This window comes from Camellia sinensis, chromosome 9 (assembly GCF_055761805.1).
Source record: "Camellia sinensis isolate YWXY chromosome 9, ASM5576180v1, whole genome shotgun sequence".
Taxonomy (NCBI): domain Eukaryota; kingdom Viridiplantae; phylum Streptophyta; class Magnoliopsida; order Ericales; family Theaceae; genus Camellia; species Camellia sinensis.
The window spans coordinates 15,812,633-15,823,072 of NC_138969.1; the positions used below are offsets into that span (position 1 = coordinate 15,812,633).

General features: G+C 37.7%; 1 protein-coding gene across 1 annotated transcript; it reads right to left on the reverse strand.

Moving 5' to 3' along the window:
* Positions 1 to 4,460: 4,460 nt before the first annotated feature.
* On the reverse strand, positions 4,461 to 7,771 carry LOC145799256 (uncharacterized). The gene is made up of 5 exons (XM_082888801.1): positions 7,606 to 7,771; positions 5,946 to 6,813; positions 5,695 to 5,732; positions 5,201 to 5,597; positions 4,461 to 5,103 (listed from the first exon to the last, which is right to left on the reverse strand). The coding sequence occupies exons 1-5, from the start codon at positions 7,769 to 7,771 to the stop codon at positions 4,461 to 4,463; spliced, it is 2,112 nt and encodes a 703-aa protein (XP_082744927.1).
* Positions 7,772 to 10,440: the final 2,669 nt, after the last annotated feature.

Here is a 10,440-nt window from a genome sequence, read left to right on the forward strand (position 1 = left end):
CACTGAAGCCCCAGAATTTAGCTTTCCAATGGCGCCAACCTCGCATTAAAATTCCTCCTGTGCAAAGAGTTATGCCCATTTCGGTGAAGTCGCGCAAATTTGGTCCTACCCGGATTCATGCCGAACCTCTCCCAAACTAATTTTCGTCTCTCTTCTCCTCTTTTCTTCAACTCCAAACCCCTAGACAAGGTGTTTTGAAATATTTTTCAAAGATTTCATCTCTGTTTCGTTCATTTCCACTTTGTTCTTGCTCGGTTTACCGAAAAGCGCAACATTTGACAAAATGCGAGCCTCGGAACATCGTGAAAAACTTTATTTCAAAAACGTTTTGAAAGAGAGGGTTTTAAGGTCTAAAATCTTTTGATCAAGATTGTTTTGGTCCAAAAAGGGGTATGAAGTTGAGATTTGACTCTCTTCTTGCCGAAAAAATCGACCATTTGCACTGCACAACTTCCAAAACCATCAGTCGCGTCCAAGTCTTAAAGGCGGTCAAAAATGGGGTGTCTACACGACCCCAAACAGAGTGTTTACAGTGGTTGGGGATGCAGTTCCAGTGTGGGATGTCACGCCAGTAAGGGAACAGACCAATAGTGTTAGTGAAATGCAGCATGGTGTAATTGCTGGAACAGAGGTGGTGGTTATTAGTCCAAACATGGCTGAATGTGGTAGGTTGAATGTTTGGAAAAATTCATTTATGTGGGATGTCAAACGCAAAGATAGAAAGGGGTTAACAGTGACGGGGGTTGAGTGCTTGGGTGTTAGTGGGCAGTTGAGCAATTCAAACGTGGTGCATGTTCCTCCATCTACAAGCAATGTAGTATGCAATGCCAGAAACAGTGGTAGCACAGATGTAATTGATGTGGACGTACATCCAAAGAAGAAATCAAGATTTGACATTAACAACAGACACGCGGTGTGGAAAATGATGATAGCTGCGGAGAAGAAAAAGATAACCGATGCATATAACAGGGATGGTGATAGGTATGTACATGTAAAGTGTTTTGGTTATGCGTTGCTAGCCTAATATGTTTTGTGGTGGATGACGTGTGTTTTGTGTTTTGTGCAGTGCTGTCATGTGGGACGGGCAGGGTCACGGTGTTGCTGTGTATTTCACCGATGTGAAATCTCTTGTGCGCCAAACTGAGATACGGGGGAATGTAAGTCGCGTAGAAGGGTATTTATGCAATGTGTTTTGTTTTTTTTCGTATATTTTTTTTACTAACCATGCAATAATCGAACATGTGAAAATGCAACAGGTGATCGATGCATATGTTGTGCTGTTAAGTGCTAAGCAGGAGAGGATAAATGAGGGTGTTGATGCTGCAGACAAATCTTATTTCTTCAGTAGTATATGTATAGTACGTTTGTGGCTGTAGATGTTATGTTTGGTTATGGGATGTCAAAATGTGTAACATGTTTGCATAGTGATGCAGGACATGATGAAGAACAACAACGTACGCTCAAGGAATAGGTATGTGCTGGACAACCTGCATGCAGCTAAGCTCTTCCGTTACGTACATTTCCCGATTTGCAAAGACTCACACTGGACCACTATAAGAAAAAACACTTTCCGTGACGAACATGTTTGGTCGCGAAAAGTACCACATTTGGTCGCTAAAACCTTTTCGCGACCAAAATACGTTGGTCGCGAGTTGGTCGCTAAAGCCTCGTGACAGATAGTTTTCTGCGACCAAAAAAGCCTTTGGTCGTTAAAAATGACCATTCGCGACCAACTTTTTTGGTCGCGGAAAGTCCAATTCATATTAGCCAAAAGGAAACTTTTAACGACCAAAAAAAGTGACCATTGGCGACCAACGTTTTTGGTCGCGAAAAGTCCAATTCATATTAGCCAATAAGGAACTTTTAGCGACCAAAGATAAGTTGGTTGCAAAAAGTCAGCGCCTTGACCCAAAAAAATTAATTCTTTTGCGCTGCCTAAGACTTGAACTCCTAACCAAGGAGTCACCATGCACCCAATCCACTCTGCCAATAACATGCTTCTTGTTCATATTTGGTAGAGAAAATATATAAAACATAAAAATTGGGCTATATATTATTTTATAAAACTTTTAATGCCTAAACAGAAAAATTTAATGCCTAAACAGAAAAATAGCATGTAATTACAGTAGTATCCATTTTTTAAAAAAATTATCCCGTCATAACTTTCTGCGACCAACTTTTTTTTTTTGGTCGCCAAAGGGTAATCTTCCGTGACCAAAAAAGCCTTTGGTCGCCAATAGTATACTTTCCGCGACCAACTTTTTTCTTTGGTCGCCAAAGGGTAATCTTCCGCGACCAAAAACGCCCTTGGTCGCCAATAGGTATACTTTCCACGACCAACTTTTTTTTTGGTCGCCAAAGGGTATACTTTCCGCGACCAATATTTTTTTGGTCACCAACAGGTATACTTTCCGCGATTAAAAAAGCCTTTGGTCGCCAAAAGGTGATTTTCTGCGACCAAAAAAGCCTTTGGTCACCAATAGGTATACTTTCCGCGACTAACTTTTTTTTTGGTCGCCAAAAGGTGATTTTTCGTGACCAAAAAATTGTGGTCGCCAAAAGTTAGATTTTAGTCGCAGAAAGTGGACTATTTGCGACCAAAAAAAATAGGTGGTCGCCAAAAGTATTTTTTTCTTGCAGTGGACGCTGGTCGTGTATGACACTGAGGATGGGAGTTGGAAGCATTTTAATTCGATGAGGGTGAGGAGCGGAATTGTGGATGTACACTACATGAAGACGCTTTCCTTGGTAAACATTTGTAAATATCAATATTTGTGGGTCTGTGTGTGAACATGTAAACTGTGTTGGTTGACATATGTATATGGTGGTGTAGAAACACATTGTGTTAGAGGTGCAGAGGCAAACCATTGGAAATGACTCGATTGATTCTCAGGAGTATGACCCGCCGTTAGAAGCAGTGGCGGACTGTCCCCAACAGCGTCCCGAATTGTAAGCACATTTTAATTTTCCCCTCGACTTGACCTGGTACAATACATGAATTGTCTTGATTTATACCTGCGACATTAGTAACATGCAATGTGATATATTTGGACAGGCTTGACTGTGCTATCATTGTCTGTGCTGTGATGCGCCAGTACGTGCGCCATGTGGAAGTTAGAAGATCGCTGCATGGGGGCAACTGTAGTGTGTTGCGGGCGATCATGGTAAAGTCTTTCGTGAATGATCCGGTGCGTGGATTGAAGAGCGATCTCGACTGATTAAGGGTGTGTAGGGATGCATATACTAGAATATAGTTATAATATTAGCTAGGTCGAATATGGGGTTTTAAGATTGTGTACGCTACGATGCGCAAATAATTGTCTTTTTTGTTATGCACATTATATTATTAGCACAGGTTATGGTTTGTTCATATTGTTAGGTTAGTGTCTTGGATGTTTTGTCTTGAATTAACGCGTGACGGGCGTGTACAGCACTATGACTTTAATTAGCTGGCACATTTTTTGGAAAATATTATGATATATTTTGGTTGGAATTCTGTGGAATGTATGCGTAATGTGATGACTAATGTGGTTGTTCGTAACTTGTGTCGTATAGTTTTTTCCTCTAAGTTATGCACTGGACATTCAGTCAGGTATAACGTGGCTGGTTGATGGATAATGCGTCAACCCATTCAGACTAACATTGGTTTACTAGTTATATAAGGCACACGTTCCAGTTCATTGTGGTGCATTAACGTAATTTAGGTGTGAATGTGTTAAAGGGGTTGACAATATGCGCGACATTGATTTGTTTTGATGTGGGATGCTGTTGTTTGAGTTAATGTGTATGTAATACGATGTTGAGTAGTAGTTTTTGGCGTGTACTTCATTCTGGCTGTAGTTAGGTGGCATAGTTTTGGAAAATATTAGGTTATGTTTTGGTTGTAATTTTGTGTAATGTGTGCGTATTTTAATGAATGATGTGGTTGTTCACAAAGTATGCTGTCTTCTTTTTTCCTCTGAGTTATGCACTGGGACATTCAGTCAGGTATAATGTGACTGGTTAATGGATAATGTGTCAACCCATTCAGACTAACATTGGTTTAATAGTTATATAAGGCACACGTTCCAGTCCATTGTGGTGCATTAACATAATTTAGGTGTGATTGTGTGAAAGGGGTTGACAATATGCGTGACAGTGTGTTAGTGAGATATGCGCGAACAGGTACGCATAGTACATGTAGGCACGGTCTGCAGTCTTGTGTTCAAACACAAAAACTATGACAATAGTAATATACGGCATAAGCGAAGGTAGGCAAAGTATATTTGCCTGAAGGTTAGAACGTTACAATAATTGTAATCAAATGGAACTTGTAGGCGAACAAAAAAATTCATAAAATAAATTGTTTAAATACTGAACTATATGTGAGTATCACATTCTTATTTAATGGTATGCACGATGTATGCAACCACTTAAATCGTACTAATATAAATTGGCTTGTCGACGTTTTGGGATTATGTCTAACTGGGTTCTTTGCAAGTCTTCCTGTTGTGGTTTCCCATACGACCACACCTTCCACACCGTATTTGTTGCACATTCTCACCTTTAGATGGTATACTCTTCTTTTTCGGCCTCCCAGGCAGACGTTTGACATTTGGTGGGTAAATGACGTAGTCGGTGGGGCTGAATGGTGGTTTTTCCACAGTTGGTATTGGGTAGATGGTGGGCGCATACGTCAGACGGTATTCGGACACATGGTACCAAGGTACGACTATGTCGTCAAGGTTTTTTCCGCTTTTTCGCACTGCAACAATAGCATGCGCACATGGAAACTTGTTTGTTTGCCACTGGAAACACAAACATGTACGTCTGCCGATGTCCACCATAACAGAAGGGAATGAATAGACCTCGTACACGTCGTTATTCGCTTGACTCACTTTCCACACCCGACTTTTGTTGTAATCTTCTTCCAGCCGGGATTCCATCTTGGGACAAATTTCGCCAGTCCATGTGTGGGCCGATACCCTCCGCTTCGACATTTGTCGCATAATCTGACCCCTGATGCTATTAACCATTCTAGTGATTACTAAATTCCGTGCTTCTTGAATATAAGAATTGAATGACTCGGCGGCGTTGGAGTTCATTTCGCCGTATCTTCTACCTCTGCAAATGCCAAGGGCAAAAAGAAGTTAACAAGTAAGCATGATCATTTGTTGTTAGGTATTTTCATGTTTCCGTTGCGTAACAGGAATATACGTACTTGAAAAACGCGTTCGCCCAGTGTTGTGGATGTGCATCCGCAAGGAATTTCGTAGCAATGGTTTTTCCAGATTTTTGAAATTCGTCGGCCTTTTGGTTGAATGTTGTTATGGTGGGTGCGTATGCGCACTTACGGAATTTTCTGACTAGTCCAATCCGATGCATGCTGTTCACATAACGTAGTCTGTCCCGCAGATTTCTTTGTAAATGTTGGAGGCAGAATTTGTGGTGAGATGTGGGGAAAAATATAGGAATTGCTTCTATGAGTCCCACGTTTCGGTCAGACACGAAAGTCATTGTCCTGTCACTGGGTACCACGTTGGCAAGATGTTGTAAGAACCATCCCCAATTCGCATTGTTTTCAAAGTCCACAATGGCATAAGCAAGCGGGAACAAACCTATTACAAAAAGTGATGAGAATATGATTAGCGTGCACAATATTTCGAACCATAAAATACAATGTTTTAAAAGTGAAAGGGGGCACACCTTGATTACCTTCCTTCGCGGTGGCAGCTAGCAAAAACCCTTTGAACCTGCCTTTCAAGAAGGTTCGATCAAGGAAAAGTAATGGACGACAATAAAGGAAACCATCAATGCATGCTTTGAATGATATAAAAAAAGGGCGGAAACGGTAGGTGTGTTCATCGTAATCTATGTCAACATAACTCTCAGGATTGTATTGCATGACAACTTCACGATACCAACGCAGTTGGTCGAATGATACAGAATGCGCGCCAAACAATTACCCCCTTGCCTTCTCAACCCCTAACCACGCAACCCGGTAGTTGACGTCCAACCTGTAATCATCTTTCAAATCTAAGACGACATCAGTTGGACGTGTGAGTGTTCTGTCCTGAACACGAGCTGCGATAATGTCAGCAACCATATCAGATCCAACCCTTGGATGATTTGATGTCCGGACGGATACACCGCAACTATGCACACTTTTCCATTTCCGAATGTAGAAAATTTGATTCGCTTTCAACACCCGAGCATGTATAGACCACGTGCATCCCTTTTCCTCCAACATGGAGCAGACTGCTGTTACCCGTACAGAATCGTTCTTAACATATCTGAAATTGAACCCAAACTCCACAGCATACTTGCACAAAACCGTACGAAATTCATGTGCACCCCCCTCAAAGCATTGCCCGACGTGGGTTAACCCCCGCGCCCATGATTCAGTAAGTAATACTTTATTTTTGTGCGGGCAGAAATCAGGCAACAAATCAACCTCGTCATCACTTTCTCCTTGGTCATTAACGATTATTCCGGCCACAGGGTTGGGTTGCATATTCTGTTGTTCGGTGTACGCACTTACGCTATCCAACCTTCCGTGCTGTTCAACCAACACACAAACGTGTTGCAACCTGAATGATTGGGCAAGAATAACAAGGTTTCCCAAATCCACATCATCTTGTAAAGTAAGACTCTTTAAACTTGGAATGTTGTACGACAATCTCACATTACGGGAACTTATCCCGCTGAACTTCGAACACAGAAAATCGACTAAGTCGGCAAATGTGTCATGATCCCGGAGATTGTAGGCTGCGTTAATGTTCCGATAAGAACACAACAACATCAAACTCCCTTCCATACCTACGATCACAGACACTGACAGGTGTCAAACACATGTTATACATGTAAAAAAACAAAAAAAGTACCAAAACAAAATCAATACAGTAATGAACTGAATAAAAACTGGATCATATCACCCCCGCACGGACGGTGTGGGAAGGGTAAAAATCAGAGGCAGATACATCGCGACAAAAACATAAGTAGAACAATTGTGGACAGTGTGAAGGACGTACAAACGTGGTAATGAACACACGTCATCTGCAGGGCAAATGGCGTGTTAACTATGAAAAAGATATACACGTATTATCTACCTGCAATGATAGCGAACGTTGACGACTGCAGCAGCTCTCACCACCAACAAAAAACAATGAAACCCTACTTTGCTAACTCACAATAAGCCTTCAGCCCGACCCACGAAAATTCCACACCCATAAACATAGGATCCAACTTGCCAAACGTGACAGAGCAACGTATCCCACAAAATATGCACTGAATCCCATTATACATGTACATGCCAATAACAAAAAAGGACAAATCAGTCTAGTCACACCTCACATAATTTGAAATGGGACTTGCTTGTCTAACAAACGTGCAAAATAGGACTTGCCAATCCAAAAGATTCAATTTAGGACCATAAAGAGTAACAGTTTGGTATATAGGACTTTCTGATAATTTTCCCTTTTTTTTTCTATATTTTCAAATTTCTATTTAAATTTTTGATACCAGATACAACGTACAAAAAAGGCAAGTAGTATTTAGTGTGATAAAGATTAGTGCCCATTCCCTCTCCAAAGTCAGCAACTAAAGTTTGAGAGATGGATGGGTTACCTGTCAAGTTGTTGTCATTAAAGTAAAATTCTGAGAGCGAGGTACAGTTGCCGATTGCCCTTGGAATGTTTCCCGTCAATTTATTGGTGCGTAGATCAACCATTTTCAATGAAGAGATGTTAAAGATTAACGATGGTATGAGACCAGTGACATTGGTAGAATCCATACCTAACATCTCCAAACTATGTAGACTACCTAGTTCTTGTGGAATTTCGCCTGCAAAATAATAAATAATTTACGAATTGTAGCTGCTTTTCAAATGGGTAAGAAAGCATGTAGATTGCACTTTTGGATAGGCAAATGATGTACATATATACTCCTTGTGCTCAAATTTTAGTAATTCTTTTTTAATACTAGTTTTGAATCTTGAATATGTTAAAATAAAGAAAAATAATTACTTATACTTCTTCAATTTTTATGGATAACCAAACCCCTCCCCCCTCCCCCTCCCAAAAAAAAAAAATCCATTTTCTTTTTATTTTCTAAGGCAACCGAAAGGCAGAAAGAAATCTAATTGTATTGAATTGATGCCACATAAAAGTTTAGAGTCCACTGTTTAAATCAATCAAAAATTGTAATAAGAATCTGGGGAAGGGGGTTGTTAAAAAAAAAAAAAATTAGTACTTTTATTTAATCCATTTTCTCTTCCATTTCTTTTTCATCCATTAATCTCTTCACAAATTTAATATTCAAATATATTTTATTGTTTTCCAAATCAATAATTCTATGATAATCACATTTATCCATCACATTTTGTTTATTATTTTTAATTTTATTATTGTACTAATAACATATATGAGTAGTGCAACTCATTACTCCAACAAAATATCATGTTATTATTGTACTAATAACATATATGAGTAGTGCAACTCATTATTCCAACAAAATATAGTAGACATTATCATCAGGAGTGGAAAGGTATATGCATTAAAAATTAAAAAAAATTAAAAAAATAAAACTTGAGTAAATTTTGGTAAATTATTAATTGTAGATAATTTTTTTATAGGGTGGCTCTATTTTCACCCAAAAATTAAGTTGGACACCCTAATTTAATAAAACTACTCCCTCTGTCCCAAAATAATAGTCCATTTTGGAAAAATTAACTTTTTTTGGTAGTATAATTATTGGACTTTAAAAAAATTGATTTTCCAAAATTACCTTTCGATAGTACATTTTTTGAGGAATATCAATGTCATAATTATACTTTTTATGTTGTTAATGAATTTAAAAGGACAAAATAGGAAATTTATATTATTTTTCTACTTAATTTTTGAAAAGGGACTAATATTTTGGGACAATGAAAATTGGAATAAGGGACTAATATTTTGGGGCTGATGGAATATTTTATTACTATTAAGTCCTTATTAAGGAAAAGGATTCTCTTCAATCCAGGACGGTACGATTGAACCCACGGGACCCACCACGGGTCCCATTTCGATAATTCAAACCGCTTAATATACAGATATTGCCGAGTACTTCGTTCCTGCAAAAAAAAAATCATATTGATCGGATATCGATAGTCTGTTGATCTGAATACATTTTTATGAACAATTTATTTTAAAAATCTTATTTACCATTAACAAAAATATGATCTGATAAAGGAGTTATTGACATCTGATTAACTTGATTTTTTAGATGGAAGAAGTACTCGGCCAGATCTACATATTGAATGGTTCAAATTATCAAATTGAGACCAATGGTGGGCCCGATGAACCCAACAATACTGTTTAGTCTACAAAGTGGACTGGGGAGAATCCTTTCCCTTATTTAAAATGACCAAAAAGTACTTAACATTGAAAAAAAAGTGTAAATCAAAGTGTTTTGGACACTCTATTCATTATCAGCCCCAATATTTCTTCTCTCTCTCTTCTTTTCTTAGTCACTTCACTTCAGATCTTCATACCTAACTTTATTTGCTTGAATCCATCATTCTTGCATTCTATTTTACATTGAAATCAACAATGGACTATAAAAAAGAAGTTTTCAAGCAATTTTCTATAGATAAAGTAAGTTTTCATTTGATAGTTATTGTTTTTCGTTGTTTGATTTACAAAATTGATTCAAAAATTTAGTATTGAACAAATTACTTTTATTCGGAAACTTATTTCTAAACAAAATTCATATATTTAGTAGCGTGTTTCCAAAATAATGGTCATTGTTAAATATTTTATATCCAAACAAATTGTTTATGTTCGGCTCTGTTTTTCTAAACATTAATTTTCTAACCTCTTCACACTCCAATTTCGAATAAAAAAAATACCCGGTATTATGTTTGACACTGAGCATCCGAAGAAACTTTATAAGTTTGAAATTAAGTATTTGTATATATATATATATACATATAATTTGTTCAATATCCAAATGAAAATGGTGCAACCAATTTTCTATTTTTTTGGAACTGAGTATTCAAACATATTTCATATGTTCGGCACTAAATATCCGAATAAACTTCATAGTTTTGGAATTAAGTTTCCGGACATATAGTATGTATTAGATTTGAGGTGTAGAAAGTAGAATTTCTAAAGTTTTTTTATATTTTTTTTTATTTTAAGGATTATAATAGGTATTATTTGTGGTGTCTAAACAAATAAATAAATATTTAAATTTTAAATTGGGGTGCTCCAAGTAATAGGGAGTCCAATCTAATTTTTGGAGGGTATTTAAAATTACTTTTTTTTTTTAGATAGGCATTGTGAAAGAAATAGTTATTGAAGCAACACTTAGATACTTGCAATGAAGAAGAGGTTGGGGTTCAACACATATATTATAATAACTTATATGAAGCATAAGTAAAGATTATAACCAAATGCCATGTAAGACATAATTAAAGATCTC